This window comes from Hippopotamus amphibius, chromosome 1 (assembly GCF_030028045.1).
Source record: "Hippopotamus amphibius kiboko isolate mHipAmp2 chromosome 1, mHipAmp2.hap2, whole genome shotgun sequence".
In the NCBI taxonomy this organism is placed as follows: domain Eukaryota; kingdom Metazoa; phylum Chordata; class Mammalia; order Artiodactyla; family Hippopotamidae; genus Hippopotamus; species Hippopotamus amphibius.
Genome location: NC_080186.1, coordinates 47,592,509 through 47,609,000, shown reverse-complemented (window position 1 = coordinate 47,609,000; position 16,492 = coordinate 47,592,509). Strand labels below are relative to the sequence as shown.

The following is a 16,492-nucleotide window of genomic DNA, read 5'->3' as shown; positions in this document are numbered from 1 at the left end:
AAAATCTTACTTCTCTCTCCCCACCGCCTGAATCATCTCTATGTTCCTGTCCTCAAGCTCGCTAATTCTTATTTCCAACTTATCTGCTCTATTTCCATTACATTGTAATTCTTCATCTCATTTATTGAGTTATTCAGCTCCAGAATTTCTGTTTGGTTCCTTTTTAGAATTTCAATCTCTTTGGCAAAGTACTTCTTCCATTTTTTTTTTCCAGAAATCACTGTATTGCCTAAATGTTTTTCCTGCAGCTCACTGAATTTCCTCATAATAGCTATTTTAAACTCTTTATCAGTTAGATCACAATAGTCCATATCTTTGGGTTTGCTTGTTGGTTCCTTTTTGTGATACCATATTATAATGATTTTTCCCCATGGTGTTTGATGAAAGAGCCTTTGCTAACACATTTGAAGCAGCAAACACCTTTCTTTATTCAGACAAGGCTTTGTTTACTTTGCTCCTAACAATTCAGTAGGTTTGGTAATTAGAAGCCTTCCTTTTGTTTTCCAAAAAGTGGCGCTATAGCACAGATTTTTCATCCTCTTACCAGTGCTAACTCATCACTAAGGTTGGAGTTGGGAGTACACATTAAGAAAAAAAAAAAAAGCTGGCAGAGAAAAATAAAAGAGGGGAGGGTGGCTGGCAGCATAGTGGGGGAGGTATAAATTAAGCACTTCAGACTTTGGGTGTGCCGACATCCTAGTAGAGGGATCCCCAAGTTTGGGAGGGGGGTTCCAGCAACCCACAGGCAGTCCTCTTGCCAGAATCCTAGGGCCAACAGCAGGAGATGCTTTCCTTCAGTTCTCTTTGTCTAATTCCCTCTCTTTTCTCTCCCCCAAGTTACTGAGGTCTCTCCTCAGAGAGAAAAGTTCCCTCCAGCTGCAGCATGCACAGCTGGGCAGATCCCCACTCACCACCTTCACCCTCTACCTCCTCTGCCAACAAGATCTGTGCTGGCCCATTGCCAGACCTGCTGCCATCATTTCTATTCTACCAACATTCCCTCACTCCACAGCTTTTTCTGCAGTCCAATCCACCCACTTTCAGGTATCACTTGAGTGTCTTGGTATGCTGTGCAGAAGCACTTTTTGTTGTTGTTGTTGTTGTTGTTGTTGTTATGCATGTCCAGTTAGTTGTAAATTGAAGGGGAGAGAGAAAAGGAACAACTCACACCACCATGATGCTGACATCACTCCAATCACAATTATTTTAAAGTCCATGTCTGATAGCTTTAATATCTGAATCCCTATGAGTTTTCTTCTATTGTCTTGGCCTTGTCCCCTGGAATGTTGAACACTGTATGTGAAAAACTGTAGAGGGTCCACCTGATTTTATTTCCCTCCAGAGAATAAAGGTAGGAGGCAGATCATCTTTATAAGTCTAGGATTAAGCTAATTCTAAGGATTTCAGTCTTCAGGGGGTTGCAACCAAACACCCAACTGGTTACCTGGGACTCTCTTCCTTGATAAGTTATGAACTCCAACTGTTGTCTCCCCCAGGATTCAAACTCTGCTTAGCTTTTCTGGTTTTTAGCCACTGCTGTGTTTAGCTTCTTGCATTTACCGTTTTTATGAATTAGCAATGACTAAAAGAGAAAAGTCAAACAAAACATCAGATTCACTCCAATGCATTTTTCTTCTCACAGGGATATTGACTACCTGAGTCCTGGCTGCTTCAGATTTTTAATTTTCTCCAGATTTTCTAATTGTTCTTAACTAGAAAGTTGATTTGATGCAAGTTCAAGTCATAGCCAGATATGGAAATCAATCACACTAGGAAAAAATGTATATGAATAGAATATTTAAATTAAAAAGAACTTTATAGATTATTTATGCCAACTTTCCACTCTAATTAGAAATTTTATGGCAACAATCTTGATAGCCACCTGGTATCCAAAAGATATGTCAGTAACAGAAATACAACTGACATGTGGTGTAAGCTGCACCACTCCTAGACAGTCTCCTTGATAGAAAGATCTTCTTTATTCTGGATTATAATTCACCTCCTTAAAATATTCACTCAATAGTCGTGGTTCTATCCTTCAAAGCATCATTGAATATGGTGACTCCTTCCTCCAGATGATAGTACTTCAGCTGTTTAAAAACAGCTATCACACTTAAAATATGTTTTTTCATAGTATGAAAAATATCCTTTACTATACCTCATATGGCATACTTTTTGAACTTCCCTAGTTATAATGATCATTCTCTGAATGAAATATAATTGGTTAAGTTTTTTCCAAATTGTGGAACCAAAAACTAAACCCAACACTCAAAATTTAGCTTAATACAAAGTACAGAACTATACCACCTCTACAACTATCAACAAATATGGCCTCTATATGTCTATTTTCTATCCAAAAACAATTTTTACATTTAAGCACTTGTAAGATATACTTCCAAAACTCATGGTCAGATAAAACTTCAACATCTTAGGAACTGCTATCAACTGTTCTACTCTTTTATGCACCTGTTTTTTGTTTTTGTTTTTAACCTAAATGCTAGATTTGATACTTATCTCTATTAGATTCTACCTAACAATTCAAAGTCAATATGAATTTAAATTCTGATTCTGAGATTTGTCTATTAATTATCTCATCCAGCTTTGTAGTATCCCAGATAGCAAATCTTACTATACTTATTAAAAAAGAGTAAACAACCAAGATTCCCCTCTAGAATGACACCTAAATTCTTTGGGAATAGTTGTTCAGCAGCAATAAGCCACTCAAAACATGTATCTTTATCTTATCCAAAAACCTACCACAACACACAAAATCAAATTTCTCACTAAAATCAAATTTATAGCATATAGCATAACATATTATCTAACTGTGAATTAGTAGCGCACTAAGGGAGTCTGGTATAAATCTGAGTAAAAGGTAGATTCATCATATCATCTTTGACTTAAAATTCAAATGTGAGACAAGAATCATGTAAGTAAACTCTGTGATGAATATTTCCCGCTTTATTTTAATTAGTAAATCATCTGTTGCAGTATCATTGCCACATTTTTAACACTGGTAAAAACAGTTTACTTAAGGACTTCCCTGGTGGTGCAGTGCTTAAGAATCCACCTGTCAATGCAGGGGACACGGCTTTGATCCCTTATCCAGCAAGATCACACATGCTGTGGAGCCACTAAGCCCATGTGCCACAGCTACTGAGCCTGCATTCTAGAGCCCATGAGCCACAACTAATGAGCCTGCACGCCACAACTACTGAGACCACACACAACTACTGAAGCCCATGTGCTATATGGGCCTGCATGCTGCAATTACCAAAGCCCGGCACCTAGAGCCTGTGCTCCATAACAGGAGAAGCCACTGCAATGAGAAGCCCACGCACAGCAACGAAGAGTAGCCCCCACTTGCCGCAACTAGAGAAAGCCTGCATGCAGCAACAAAGACCCAATACAGCCAAAAAAAAAGAAAAAAGGCTGCTTAAAAGGCAATGTGACTAAACATGGTAGATGCTTAATATACTATATTGGTTCTATTATTTTCATTAACTGTAAGAACTGAAGTCAATTATGGAATACATATGGTACCAAGTTACACTCCAACACAGTAAAAACAAAATTTAAATACTTATGGTATTCATCAAGTAAAGTAAGAATTTAGAAAAAAATTATTCTATATTTAAAATTTTAATTCCATTATTTTCAATTATGATAGCTAGGTAACTATCTTACAACTAATTTATAATTAGAAATTGAGATATATTAAATGAGAACATACTGTTTTCAATAGTGTGTAAAATGTACAAAATAATATCAAGAAAAAAGATTCTATAAAAATGTATTTTAATAAATTTATATATTAGCATTCAGGATAAGAGACATTATAACAAGATTTGTTGATTATATAAAAGGCTGTTAAAAAAACTAAGGGCAATTTAAAAAAAAGAATTATTAACACTTTAAAAAACAAAAGCACCATCAAAAGAGATACAGTAAAATTTATCAGGGGCAAACACTGTTAACCATAAGACACCACTTAAGCAAGAATACTGTTCCCCTGAAGGGGTGAAGAAGGTTTCTATTATTAGCAGAGATAAGAGCTGCCTCAAATTCTTTCCTTAATAACACCATACTAAAAATAAAATGGTTCGCCACATTTCAAAATAAACACATTGCTTTGCATATACATTTCAATGGTTTAAATAAGAGATTAAAAAATCTGTTCAACCTGATTCAAAGTATTTTGTATTTGCGTGTTAATGAAAGATACTAGGGAGACTGGCTCTCACATTCATAATACAGTCAGTATTTTAGGGGGTCTTCTGCTATCCACTTTCTCATCTCTTGAAGGATTTGAGATTAGATCTTCTGCTACATCCAATTAAATTATCTACCTGGTTTCAAAAAATTAACTAGTTTCTCTATAAAATATCTTCCCTATCATCAAGGAAACCACAGGAACCTCAGAAAAACAAATGGGGCAGTATTATCATTACAAACAGTGTGAAATGCTTTAAGGAAAGCTAACATGGACCACGAAATAAATGAATATTTTGGCATGTTTTTACATACACAAACACGCACACACACACACAAAACAAAACAAACCTAGATAAAGCAGTGCTGTGTCAGCATGGGAAAGGGAGAAAGTCCACGGAATTGAAGTAATTTCCTCAGTATACGATCAACTACAAAAATCCTTTCTAATTTACACAGATATGTCAGTAGAGAGTTTGTAGAAAGGCATTTTTAGCTCAGAGTCTGCATTTTCCATAGTTTGGAAAAAAAATGAACTGCACATATTATTTTGGTTTTACTGTAAGTAGAACCTTCACAATAAGCCACACATAAAAACTGCCAGCTGCTGCTCACATTCTCTTCCCTTTCCCAGCTTTGCCTCCTTCTTCCAAAGGTTCTGTGATCACTACCTGGGACCTGGAATATATATCTGTTACGTGTTTGCATATGTGCACTGCATACATATACATGGTGTACAGGAGAGGGTGATAAATGAGCAGCGTCTAGAGAATTAGATTAATGAACAAACTCAAATGAAATACGAAAGAAGACCAGAGAAAAATAAAACAGGAGATAGTAAACTCTCCTCCTCCTCATCAAATAAATTCTGGTCTCAGAACCAGATCACAAATTATTCTGAGTTTAGCTAATTACAGGTTAAAGTATATAATAGGACCCAAATATATAAAGCACATAAAAGTTAAGCACTTGTATCTTTTCACCTACATTTTCTCCTGTACTACTCTCAACACTGTGAAAGATCATGTGGTATTACTCCTTTTTTTCAGAGATCAAGTGAATTTGTCTTAAAGCCGCACAGCTGATTTACAACCTCAAACTTCCACACTAGGCCTTCTAAATCCAGGGTTCTCTACACTATGTACCATGTTGCTTTTGTGGACTTAATCTGAAGCCATCCATCATTTATAACATTATTTCCTATGGAAGAAAAAACTTTTGAGAGTCAATCAATTGATTACACAAAATGAACAAAATCCATTCATCATTAAAGACAAAATTACCTATGCTGAAATCATAAAAATGATACATAAATCAGCAAAGGAAAAAAAAACACCTAAATAGCACACTATTTACTTAATTGAGAGATATGATGAACTGATTTTGATTCAAACACTAATGTTCTAGTATTTCAGAAAATATATAGCTTTATTACTTGGAAGTATTGTTTAACACTTATTTAGAATTTGCATATTTTCAAAAGTAAAATCAGTTCAGCTATCAATTTATATGAACATTCCATTATTTCCATTTCATTCTTATTTTATTCATTTTCCATACTTGTGAAAAGACAAATTTCACGACTTAACCAAAAAGGATATGCATTTTTAATATAAACATTAATAATTAAGTATCATATGGCACAAATGAATTAATCATTAGGAACTTTCCAATGCAGGAAACCAAAAATAGGGGCAGATTACTACAGCTCTGTCTCAGTGTTGCGATCAGAACTGCAATCAGCAAACATTTATTAAGCCATTGAACAGGGTTCAGGATTCACTCACAATGGCCATGTATCTAGCCATCTCCACAACAGTGCCATCTATTTGTAAGGGAATTTATCTTTTTAAAGCTATTTTATGTACCTCAACTCATTTAAACCTCAAAAAAATTCTAGAAAGTAGATAGGCCAAGCGTTGTTATTGTCATTTTACAAAGGAAGAAACAGACTCAGAGTCGTTTAACAATTTTCCCAAATTAATATAACTGGCAGTGGGATGAAATTAAAATCCTCAGCTAATGCCTTCCTAAATCAGTGTTCTTTCTTCCCAGGACATCAAGTTATTTTTTACAAATTCTCATTAGTCTGGTTACTAAAGGTTACTGGTAATCTTCAGTCAACGTTATTTTCATAATGGGGGAGGACCCTGAAATACCTGGTATTTTTAAGAAATTTGGGTTAAAACTGTCAGATTTGGTACATTTATCATGTAAAAAAATGGAATGGATTGAGGCATAAGAGTAAAATTTAAATGAAAACATGACCTTAACCATCCATATGGAATTTCAAAAAACTGTTATTTGCTGTAAATTTGGATTAAAATTAATACATTTAAATCTCACTTTCTTAATTCTTGATAGACATCTATGAACACGTAAAATTATATCCTTGTAGGTCTGAAACTCACAAGATAACATGCTATGTATGCACTTTTATTTTCCATCCCATACACCACAGATTTGCATCAGAGAACCCTGAATTTGCCATTTCTGCCACTTACTAACACTGTGGCCTTGGGCAAGTTACTTAAAGTATCTGATTCTCGATACCTACATTTGTGAAATGGAGATAATACCAAATCCAGGATTACTCTGGGGAATAAATAAAATCATGTGCACATATAGTAAACAGTAAAAACTGAACCAAGTTGTAGCTTTTATTGCTAACGTTACAAATGTGTTTCCATTTTCTTTTGCTTTACATTACATCTTTATTTCAGCTCTGGTCTTCAGTAATTCAAACTGCCATTAAGCCAGAAGGAACAATTAAACACACCCATTTTTTGAAATTAAATCTTTAAAAAATCAGTTATAAAAGACTACAAATTTCACATTCTAGTGTCACCCTGTAGGAGAAGAAGAAAACAAAGCCCAGAGAGGTTAATTGTCTTGTTTAGGGTCTTGATGCTACACAAGAGTCAAAAACAATGCCAGTGTGGGCCCAAAGTACCACAGGTGTAACTCTGAAGTCCACCAACTGACCAGGTAGTTGTCCAAAATCTAATTTATCATTTAGAACTTGGTATTTACATTTCAAAAAGGTAACATTGCTTGTTTAAAAAAATTAATAAAAATTTTCCATTTGCTTATATTTCCTGTTATCTCAAAAATAAATGGGGAAGTAATAAAATATTTACTTAATTTCTTCAAAGCCCATTCTGTGAGCCATGCACATAACTATTTGAAAAACAGAAAAAGTAATTCCTTGATGAGACCCTGCTGACTAGAAAAGGCTACTTTGACACAAAGGATCCTATGATGTACAATACCAATGAAGAGTAATTATTTCATAAACCAAATCTATCAGTCCTTACCTTGAAAATACAGGCTTCTTTTTAAATAAATAATTACCATCATATTAAAAACATTTTTTTCTTCAACCAGTCTTTGTACAACACAAACACCAGATCTTTTCTTCTAGAATTTCTATCACCTTCATTATTTAGATAAGAACTCAGCAAGTCTAATTACAAGAGCTCTTAAACAGCAGTTCTACCTTACCCTGGAAAGAGTAAGAACTAAAACAATCAATATCAAGAAAAAAATTTAAGTAGATAAAAAGCGCTACCTCTAATCTCTGTCAACCCACATAATCTTTCCATAAGCACTCCCCTCGTAGTCTAATACACTAGAACAATGGAGAAAAATCAATTTAGAGTAGTTTAAATAAGGCTTCAATTATTTATCAACAAATAAAAGGATTTCCATATACTTTTTAAAAGTAGCTTGAAACTGGTGCTATTAAATGAAAACTAGTTATTTCCATTTTTTGTTTATTGTACCTAACTTTAGTCTGTAAATTGATACATCAACAACTGAAGTTAAATTTTCAATATCTATAAATAACATAATAGTTGAGAAAATGGCACATAAAATATTCATCTTTCCTTCATTTCTGTGTTTTTATAGCCATATAAAACTAAATCATCTACTAAGTTTTTTAGTAGAAATTAAATTTACAAAGTCTAAATCTATAACAAATAAAAATGCATATATTTTCAACAAACAGTGCTGGGCCAATTGGATATCCATACTCAAAAAGCTGACCTTAGAACCTCATCTTATACCATACTCAAATATTAACTCAAAATGGGTCACAGACATAAATGTTCTTAAACATTTATTTAAAAAATAATACCAGCAAATCCTTGAAACTCGAAAGAAATATTTCTTAAATATAACACCAAAAGCATGGTCCACAAAAGGAAAAAAGTCAATAAACTTGACCTCATAAAAATTCAAAACATTTATACTTCAAAAGACATCATTAAGAAAATGAAAAGTCAAACAACTGACCTGGAGAAAATATTTGCAAAACATGTCCAATGTGAGATTTGTATCCAGAATTTATAAAAAAAAAAAAAAAAAACCTTATGAACTCAACTTAGAAGATGGCAAACAACTCAACGAAGGAACAAAAGACCTGAACAGACATTTCACCCAAGAGATGTACAAATGGCTAATCAGTACATGAAAAGATGTTCAGCATCATTAGTCACTAGGAAAGTGCAAACTGAAACCCCTATGAGATACCACTTCATACCTACCAGAATAGCTATAAGACATCAAGAAATAAATGTTAGTGAGGATCTGGAGAAATTGGAACCCTCATGTTGATACATTGTTGGTGGGAATGTAAAAAGGTACAACCACTTTGGAAAAGTCTGCAGTTTCTCCAAAAGCTAAAAATAAAACTATGATCCACCCAACATTTCTATTCTTAGGTATCTACCCAAAATATATGAGAGCATATGTCCACACAAAGAACTGCACGCAAATGCTTGTCATGGCATTATTTGTAATAGCCCCAAACTGAAAACAATGGCCATCCATGGGTGACTACATAGGCAGAATGTGGCATACTCATGCAACAGAATATTGTCCAGCAATAAAAAAGGAACAAACTACTGACACATGCTATATCATGCATGAATGTCAAAAGCATTGTTAAGTTAAAGAAATCATACATGAGAGACTCCATATTGAATGATCTCATTTAGAGTAAGTGTCCGAAGAAAGCAGATTTATTCATATAGAAAAACAGATTGGCAGTCTCCCAGGGCTGAGAGTTAACTACAAATGGGTATGAGAAATCTTACTGTGGTGATGAAAATGTTCTAAAATCAATCTATGATGATGGTTGCACCATTAGGTAAAGTTACTAAAAATCACTGAATTGTACACTTGGAATGGGTGAACTTTATGATATGTAAAATACGCCTGAATAAAGCTGTGTTTAAAAATGCATGTGCTTTTGTTTCCAATCCCTTAAAGAATTACAAGTGATCCTTGAACAGCACTGGGGTTAGGGGCACTGGACCCCAGGCAGTCAAAAACCTGTGTATAACTTTACAGTCAGCCCTCAGTATCCATGGTTCCCCATTCTAGGAGTCAACAAACTTTGGACTGTATTATAATACAGTATGTATTCAGCGGAAAAAAATCTGCTGTAGACGTAGACCTGTAGAGTTCAAACCTGTGTTGTTCAAGGGTCAATTGTAAATGAGTAACTTTAATTGTAGTAACATATAATTTTTATTAAGCAATTGTACTAATTCCAACCTTCGCTGGGAAACCACGGTCTAACTCTGGAGAGGTGCTAATATAGTGTTAGGAACACCCTCTGGTTGGTTGTTCACTGGGAGGGGGTCTTCCAGGAAAAGGATTTCTCATAAATCAAAGTACTTTCTGTTGCTTTATATTTTAAGAAGTCAGTGCCTAGACGCAGCTCAAGAATATATACAAAAGAGATTTAAGTTGTCCTTGACAATGGACCAATTGATCTGATGGGTATTTTAGCCAACATTCAGATTACAGAAGAATTTTAAAAAACAAAAATTTTAACACAATTTGAAAGGGCATAGGGTACATTACAAAACCTGGAGACCATACATGTCTAGATGACAAAAGCTTAACCGTATAACGTCAAAACTCAATAGCCCTCAGTAATGTCATACTAATCCAATTCCTGGATCTTCCTATATTCATTCTATATATATTCTCCTAACTGTCCACTTTACAAGGTCTTTCAAACCTAGGCCAGGACTTCAGAGCCCTCACAGGACTTCAAAGAATTTTACAAACTTGAGATCTTTACACAAATACCACCCTGTTGTCCGTGAGGCTTTGCCTGACAATCTTATTGAAAATTGCTAACCTCACAAAACTCCCTATCCTCCCTTCTCCGATTCATTTTTCTCAATAGCACTAAAAATATTATATATTATATATACAGTACGTGTGTGTGTATAGTGATTACTGTTTGTCTCCCCCTACTTGAATATAAGCTCCACAAAAGTAGAGATTTTAATCTGATTTTTTCCCAGGGAATCCCCATTACCTAGACCAGTGCCCGACGCACTGCAGGCACTCAATAAGTGTTTTCTGAACAAACCATAGGGTATCAGACATGTAATAGTAAATAAGAGCTGATCCTTGCCACAGAAATGAACGAGTCTCTTCTAGCCATTTAACAGCCTTGATTTAAGGTTAAAATATGATTTTTTTTTGAGGAAATAGAGGCCTCAATAAAACCTCCAAACTGCCTACCCAACATTTCTCCAAGTAAAAGGAAAAAAAAAAAAAGCAAACATTTTACTTATGATATTGGATTTGCAACAATCAAAAGAGTATTTTTAATAAGCTGGTTCTACTTCTGGAGAGAGGGCAAATTAATTAAATTCCACGTGACTCTTACTAACAGGAAAAACGGGAAAGTTCAACACAACTAGTAAGAAGTTAAAAAAAAAAAAAACTGAAAAATATCCTGTTTTTCTACACCCAAAATGGGATCCCATCACCAAGAACACAGACCTCAGCAGAGTATGTCTTATCAGTTCTGGCCTCAGCCCTACATCCTCCAAGATCCAACACCAAGGACCTTTTTTCCTCTCCCTCATCCCAGAAGCCCTTCTAGAACCATTTTACACACACCAACCAACCTTCAGACCTCCCAGTTCTAATTAAGCCCTGACCCAATCCAGCTGCATCTCAGCGTTTCACACAGCCAGCCGAAAGACTCACCCACCTCTCGCCCCAGGAGCATCCCCTAAACTATCAGCCCCACTAACCCAGGGTCAGGGAGCACGAAAGAATCGCAAGGGCAAGATCTCCCAGCCCGGCCAAAATTGGAGGACATATTAGACCTTCATCCCGGTTCTGCCAAATTCGGTGTGACCTTGAGCATGATCCTAGACCCCAGCGGGTCCCCGTTTTCTCCTGTTTAAGGTGAGGATAACACCTGCACCTCCTCTAAGGATTGAAGGAGATCCCACGTGAGGCACCTAATAGGGCACCTGGCACGAAACAGAAACTCCACCAACAGGAACCTGGGTCATCCCCCAGCCCGACCCGTACAGCCTCCCAGCTGGAAGGCACCTCGCCCAACAGCCCAGACTCCCGGTCTCACAGAGGAGGGCACTGAGGTGGGGCGGCCCCGGACCCCGCGACGCCCGCGCCCCCTCGCCCGGCCCCCGCCGCTGCCGCGGGGCGAGGCGGCGCCCGCTGCCCTCCCGGGGTCCCCAGGCTCCGCGCGGCCCCGGCGGGGCCGCCCCACCTGCCGCCAGGCCCCGCCACCCGCTGCCCGCCGCTCGCCCGCGCGCGGCCCGGGGCTCCCAGGCTCCGGGGCTCGGCCTCCCGGAGGATGGCAGCCTGGCGCGGCGGCCTCGGCGCGTACTCAACTCTTCACTTTGCCGAAGGTGCCGACGCCCAGCGTGTCCCCCAGCACGTAGTGTCCGATCTTCACCCGCCCGTCGTGCTTCTGCTTCTCAGCCATGTTCGGCGCGCGCAGCCTCGCTCCGCCGCCCGCTCCGCCACCACCGCGGGCTCTCCTGTGCGGCGGCCGCCGCCGCCGCCTACCCACAGTGCAGCGGGCCCGCGGGGGGCGGGGGCCCGAGACGCAGGGGACCCGGCAGGGCGGGGCGGGGCGGGGCGGGGCGGGGCGGGGGGCACGAGCAGGTGGACGGGGCGGGGGGGCGTGTGCACGCGGAGCCCCTGGAGGCGGGCGGCGTGGGGGAGCCCCGGGCTCCGCGCGCTGGGGGCGGCGTGCGGGGAGGGCCAGAGCTCCGTGAGGGGAGGGTCGGAGGCCGACAGGTGTGCGCGGGAGGGGTGCGGGGAAGGACGGCGCCCGCTACCTGGGGGAGGGGGCCGGGGAGCCCGGGAGCCCGACGGAGTGGAACTGAGAGGGTGAGATTTGGGCCGAATCTTGGCGAGTGAAAAGAGATGGAAGTGGAATCAGGAGAAGAGAGCCAGGCCTGGAGTGTGAGGAGAGAGGGGCGTGAAAAGCAGCGTGTGGGCGCAAGGGAAGCCGGGCTGGAGGCGGTGGGGAAGGGCATTGATCGAAGGTCAGTCTGAGGAGAGCCGCGAGGAAGTCTCTTGAGGCACGGGCTGCGTGTTTCGGTACAGGTCACGGCACACAGAGAGGACCCGATTCTGTGCTGGCTTCAGTGGTCCTCCTCTACGTACTTTCTAGTCTCAGTTATCTTGTCCTGTAGATGGAGGAGACCGTCTCCTCCAGAGCTCTCAATTTCAGCGAGCTTGCGCAAAGTTCTCTAATCAGTCCCAATATTTGCTCGATTGTATCTTAGCACACACGTATATAAATATATAGTGTAGACATAGTTTGTGGTAGAGCTGCACAAAAGGGAAACAGCGAAAGAAATGAAGAGGGAAACAATGTAGTGAGCATGAGAAGTAAGATACCTAAGGGACAAAGAATTATGTAGACAAGAACAAAATAAGGGCACAAATTAAAGGTAAAGATTGAAGTGGGGGAAAAACTTACTAGAAGCGTGACACCCAGGCAGAGCATTAAAGACGGCCAAGATAGAATAAATGAAGTGATTTTCTCTTCCTCCCTCCCTTCCTTCTTTTCTTCCTTCTTTCCTTCCTTCTTTCCTTCCTTCCGTGTCCTAGTCTCTCATGTTGCCTGTCTTTCAGTGCTTAAAAATTATTCGCTGATTGGGAATAAATGTCTAAGGATTAGTTGAACATTTTTAACTTTGTGTATGACAATAGAGTTTCCAGGTCACACTCTTCAAACAGGAAGTCTCATCGCACTGTTTATAGGTAAACGGAGAAATGTATTCATCAAAAAGAATAAGAGGTAACAAAAGTTTTTTTCTGAGAATTGATAAGTATACAGGTGGCAAACATGCATCCATTCTTGCTTGGACACCAAGCCAATCTGATGAGAGGTGATCACAGCTTATAAATTATAGACATCACAGCTGTTGAACAGAGGCTGTTTTTGTTGATTCTTGGGATCATCTTTCTTGCTGACAAGAAGTATCATTTAAGAATCACTCTACCTAGCCAGCAATTCCGAGAAAATAGCCAGCTATTTCTGATACAGAACCTTCATTTGGTTAAGGGTCACTCCTTCAGTATTCATTCAAGTTAGTGAGAAAAAAATACCTATTCTACTTTTGAGATATAAGATGTATGTGTCTCTTGTTCTAACATCCTAATAAAAGATGTTAGAGTGTTAGATTGCTTTCTTGAAGTTATATGAAGGCAGCCTATAAGTAGAAATTTTGAAAGCATTCTGCACTGTCTTAACTATTGGTTGATAAATGCAACTTGATTTATTATATACCTCATAACTATAATTCTTGCCTAGCAACTATGAACTACCTTGTAGCTTTATTATTATGCCAAAGTAGATGACACTTTGTTGATTAAAAAGTTCATTTATACGGGGATATGTGTATAAAAACAGATGATTGAACTTGGTGTATCCCCCCCCCAAAAAAAAGTTCATTTAAATGCAGTTGTATCACTAATTGTCATAAAAAAAAACTTATTATCCCCATTTTATAGATGGTAAATCTTAGTTTTTCCCTTTCTGATTTGCTGGAGGCTAATCAGCTAAGTGGCAGTCACAACTCATAACCAGTTCTGACTTGTCCTTTTGTCTTTCTACTATACAACAGCTACCTATATAGAAAAGAACATGTGATGCTGTAAGAATGTTTACGTTTTTCTCAATTGCAGTCCAATTCTCATATTTTTATTATTTTTAGGGCAGACGAACAATATATATTTTAAACTTATATTTTTAGCTGCTTTCCCAACTTTTATTTAGAGGAAAGATCAAATGCTAAGTGGATGAGGAGGGTGGGAAAGGACAGCTCTTGGTGGCAGCACTCAACCTCCAGTTGCCTGAATATTGCAGAAATGGTTCCATATTTGTCTCACGGTACCTATCAATACAACCTGATAGTTCATCAGAATGAGTCTCCTTTAGAGCTGTGCCGCTTGGGGGGGTCTCACCCCCTCCAAAGAAGATGTAGTAAATACGATATTCCCTATTTTATTATTTTCCAGTGGTGTTTTAGTGTCCCTCTGTTGTTCAGTACCAGTCTCTAAGATTAATGTCCCAGGCAGCTATTCAGTTCTTAACCCTGGTTACTGCTTTACCCACCTACTACTGTGACTTTGGGATTATTTCATTTCAGATATTCAAAATTGGGGGCCTGAGTAAGAGAATAATGGAACACCACTAAACTTAACATACTTAACTAGACTCCACTGATACTATCAATAACCAGTTCCTTCAAGTCTTTGCTTCTCCATGAGGCTTATCTACTCTGACCACCCACCCACACTCCCTGCCCTGCAATCTCCATCCCCCGACCCTTCCCCACTTTTTCCGTGACACTTACCCTCTGACATACTGTTTAATTTACTTATTACATTTTTGTTTGTCTGTCTCTCACAACTAGAATGTAAGCCTCATAAGAGGGTTTTCTCCCCTCTATTTTTGTTCACTGATGAATATATCCTTAGCACAGATGTATCTTAGCAAATTACAGACCCTCGAGTGGATTCAGCTGGTGTGGCACCTGAAGTTTATACAATGAGGGGGAACCCCTTTAATAAAAGAAAATACAAAATTGGGAATGAAAGTGAATATTTAAAATGAAACAACACAACTATGTACAAAACTTTTGAAGCTAACAAATAATACAAACAACCCTAAATCCAGAAAAATAACAATATTTTAATAAATTAGCTATTTCACGTCTCTATAATATTTATTTTCTACATTTTTTGCCCATGTATTCTTTGATTGCCTCTTCGTATTTTATATTTTTATAGAGGGAATAGAAAGATAATTCTGTTCTTCCTCTAACATGACTGATCAGGTTTTTGTTCACATCTTCCTCTTCAGGATTCCCATAGCAATTTTTTCACATAGTTAATACAGCATCTATCAATTCTATTGTTAAACATATGACTATTTCATATGTCTTTCATATATTTTCATATATAAATGAATATTTCATATACATGTGAAAGCGACATATCCCATCTGCTATTTCTAGGGCCTAACAAAACCTGGTACATCATTCCAGAAATATTTGTTGAATTGAAATAAAGAAAATGATTGTCAAATTGTGGAACCAAGGAACAAGAATACAGGGAAGAGCATTTTTTAAAATAAAGTCAAAATTAATAGCAGTTTCATTTCATGCATATATATATTTAATACAAAGAAGAATTTTCCATCTCCATGTAGCAGTCATTAGTGAGGTTGGGGATCGACAGAACCCAGAATGTATAGGACCTTAGAGATTCATGATAAGGTTTTCCTATTATCATTCTCCAGTTTAAAATAAAAAGGAAGTTGGACACTCAATGATTAATGAAGTGTGTTGATGGTGTTTTATATGTAGTATAAGTTCAACACTTTTTTAAATTTTTATTATGAAAAATTTCAAACATACACCAAAATATGATAATAACCCCCACCCCAATGATTATCAATATTATTAACATTTACCAAGCTATCTTTGCACTTTTTAATTTGTTTCCTAGGGTGTTTTATAGCAAACAAATTGTTTGCTATCTCACTGGTAAATACTTCAGCATATACCTCTAACAGATAAGGACTTCTTTTTAGCATAACCATACTACCACTATCATATCTAACAAAATTAACAATAACTCCTTACTACTATAAAACACCTACTCTGTGTTCAATTTCCCTTGGTTGTCTTAAGAATGAATCGGGGGGAGAAAAAGATGGCGGCGAAGTAGAGAGACGTGGAGTGCATCCCTCTCCACAGATGCATTGGGAATGCACGGAAGGATGCAGTCATTCCCACAGAGAACCAGCTGAACACCAGCAGACGGCCTCGGACACCGGAAAGGGCTGCGGAGAACCTGACATAGCCGGTAGGGAGGCATCTACGAGGGCTCAAAGAGGGTGAAGCGGCGGAGCTGTGGCAGACGGGAGGGAGTGAGAAACATACGGAGGGTCCGCAGCGCAGCT

The 16,492-nt window shown here is 38.4% G+C and overlaps 1 protein-coding gene across 2 annotated transcripts in view; it reads right to left on the bottom strand.

Moving 5' to 3' along the window:
* The window catches only part of PRKAA2 (protein kinase AMP-activated catalytic subunit alpha 2), a 63,635-nt gene extending 51,563 nt beyond the window's left edge, over positions 1–12,072 (bottom strand). Inside the window, exon 1 of one of the 2 annotated variants that reach the window (XM_057712204.1) lies at positions 11,896–12,072. In XM_057712204.1, the coding sequence (XP_057568187.1) occupies positions 11,896–11,989 (94 nt within the window). In that variant the 5' untranslated portion in view covers positions 11,990–12,072. The remainder of the gene's footprint in view (positions 1–11,895) is intronic. The other variant, XM_057712212.1, reaches the window with a different exon arrangement.
* Between the last annotated feature and the right edge of the window lie 4,420 nt (positions 12,073–16,492).